Source organism: Mesitornis unicolor, unplaced genomic scaffold (genome assembly GCF_000695765.1).
Source record: "Mesitornis unicolor isolate BGI_N332 unplaced genomic scaffold, ASM69576v1 scaffold2030, whole genome shotgun sequence".
Taxonomy (NCBI): Eukaryota; Metazoa; Chordata; class Aves; order Mesitornithiformes; family Mesitornithidae; genus Mesitornis; species Mesitornis unicolor.
The window spans coordinates 1-2,419 of record NW_010156027.1 but is presented as its reverse complement, the minus strand read 5'-3'; the positions used below and the strand labels follow the sequence as shown (position 1 = coordinate 2,419).

Genomic DNA, 2,419 nt, shown 5'->3' with positions numbered 1-2,419 from the left:
CCAACCATCCAACCATCCAACCACCCAACCACTCAACCACCCACCTCCCCATCTCCCCCACCCACCTCTCCCTCCTCACTCTCCCCCCTCACCCCAAACTTCTCCCCCCAGCCCATCCCAGCCCAGCCCCACACCAGACGATGGAGAGGCAGAAGAAGATGTGCCGGATGACCGGGGTCCGGACCAGATCAGAGATGGTGTAGGAGGACTTCAAACCGGCCAACTCCTCCTCCATGTTCGCCTTCAGGTTCTGGGAGAGGAGGAAGCAGGAGAGGTTGGTGGGGGACACCAGTGGGCCCGTCCCCACTCGGTGGGGCCACCGCACCTCCACTGTGATCTTCTCCCCTTCCTCCTTCCTCCTGTTGATCCTGGCCACTCGTTGCAGGACCTTCACGGCCCTCTCGGCCTTCCCGGAGAGCACCAACCAGCGAGCGGACTCCGCCAACCACCTGCGGTCAACGAGAGGGGGAAACTGAGGCACGAAGACAGCCCCGTGTGACCCCCCATGGGGATACGAGCGTCCTACCAGGAGTAGAGGAGGAAGACGAAGAAGGGCAAGGAGACGGTGAGCTGGAGCCAGCGCCAGTGGGGGACGGTGTAGGCCACGGCGGCCAAGATGATCTGGCCCAGGGTGTAGGCGAAGCCGGTGATGGCCACGGTGATGGCGCGGTAGGGGGTGGGGATCCACTCCACCACTGCAAGGGGCGGCGGGGAGGTGTCTGAGTCGGTGTCGCCTCCCCACACGTCCAACGGCCTCCTCGTGGCCTCCAGACATGGCCACTGGGTTGTCCCCATTGGTGACCATTGGGATGTCCCCACCTGTGGCCATTGGGCTGTTCCGACCCAGGGCCACTGGGACGTCCCCATCCATGGCCATTGGGTCATCCCCAAACATGGCCATAGAGTTGTCCCCAACTGTGGCCATTGGGTCATCCTCATCTATGGCCATTGAGTTGTCCCCATCCATGGCCATGGTGATGACCTCATCAATGGCCACTGGGACGTCCCCATCCATGGCCATTGGGTCATCCTCATCTATGGCCATTGAGTTGTCCCCATCCATGGCCACTGGGGACATCCATGGCCATGGGGATGACCTCATCCATGGCCACTAGGGACAACCATGGCCATTGGGACATTCTCAACCATGGCCATTAAGTTGTCCCCATCCATGGCCACTGGGGACATCCATGGCCATGGGGATGACCTCATCCATGGCCACTGGGACATCCCCATCCATGGCCATGGGGTCATCCCTATCCATGGCCATAGAGTTGTCCCCAACTGTGGCCATTGGGTCATCCCCATCCATGGCCACTGGGTTGTCCCCATCAATGGTCATGGGGACGTCCTCAACTGTGGCCATTAGGTCTTCCTCATCTATGGCCACTGGGACTTCCCCATCCATGGCCATTGGGCCGTCCCCATTCATGGCCATGGGGTCACCTCCAACCATGGCCACTGGGTTGTCCCCATCAATGACCATGGTGATGTCCCCAACTATGGCCATTGAGTTGTCCCCATCCATGGCCATTGGGGACATCCATGGCCATGGTGATGTTCTCATCTGTGGCCATTGGGACATCCCCATCCATGGCCATGGCAATGTCCCTCTCCATGACCATGGTGATGTCCCCATCCGTGGTCACCGGGACATCCCCACTCATGGCCATTGGGACATCTCCATCCATGGCCACTGGGTCATCCCCAACCATGGCCATGGAGTTGTCCCCAACTGTGGCCATTGGGTCATCCTCATCTATGGCCACTGAGACATCCCCATCCATGGTCATTGGGACGTCACCATCCATGGCCATTGGGTCATCCCCATCTATGGCCACTGGGACGTCCCCATCCATGGTCATTGGGACGTCCCCATCCATGGCCACTGGGACATCCCCATCTACGGCCACTGGGACGTCCCCGTCCATGGCCACTGGGACGTCCCTACCCATGGCCATTGGGACATCTCCATCCACAGCCATTGGGTCACCTCCAACCATGGCCATTGGGACATCTCCATCCACAGCCATTGGGTCACCCCCATCCATGGCCACTGGGGCCAATCTATGGCCACTATGTTCGTCCCCACCCAGGTCCCCACGGTCCCCCTCACCCAAGCAGGCGATGCTGAGGCCGAAGCCGGACAGGGCCATGCCCCCAGCGAAGCGGAAGACGCAGTAGGAGGCGTAGTTGGGGGCGAAGGCCGTGCAGGTCCCCATCACCCCCAGCTGCAGGTAGGACCACATCAGCATCGCCTTGCGCCCGAACCTGCCAGGGGGGAGGCGTTGGGTACCACAGGGTCTGCCCAGTGCCCTCGTGGGGAAACTGAGGCACACGGGGAAGGCTTTACCTGTCTGAGAGGCCCCCCAAAACCAGGGCGCCCACCAGGACCCCAGCCATGTAGATGGACTGGGCC

The 2,419-nt window shown here is 61.3% G+C and overlaps 1 protein-coding gene across 1 annotated transcript; it reads right to left on the bottom strand.

The window, feature by feature from the left end:
- Window positions 1–134: 134 nt before the first annotated feature.
- On the bottom strand, window positions 135–2,415 carry LOC104539119 (solute carrier family 22 member 6-A-like; the record flags this gene model as incomplete). Its single annotated transcript, XM_010182936.1, has 5 exons — window positions 135–250; window positions 326–449; window positions 527–695; window positions 2,117–2,271; window positions 2,354–2,415. Coding segments are annotated over 5 exons (626 nt in total), but the record flags the coding sequence as incomplete, so codon positions are not given.
- Between the last annotated feature and the right edge of the window lie 4 nt (window positions 2,416–2,419).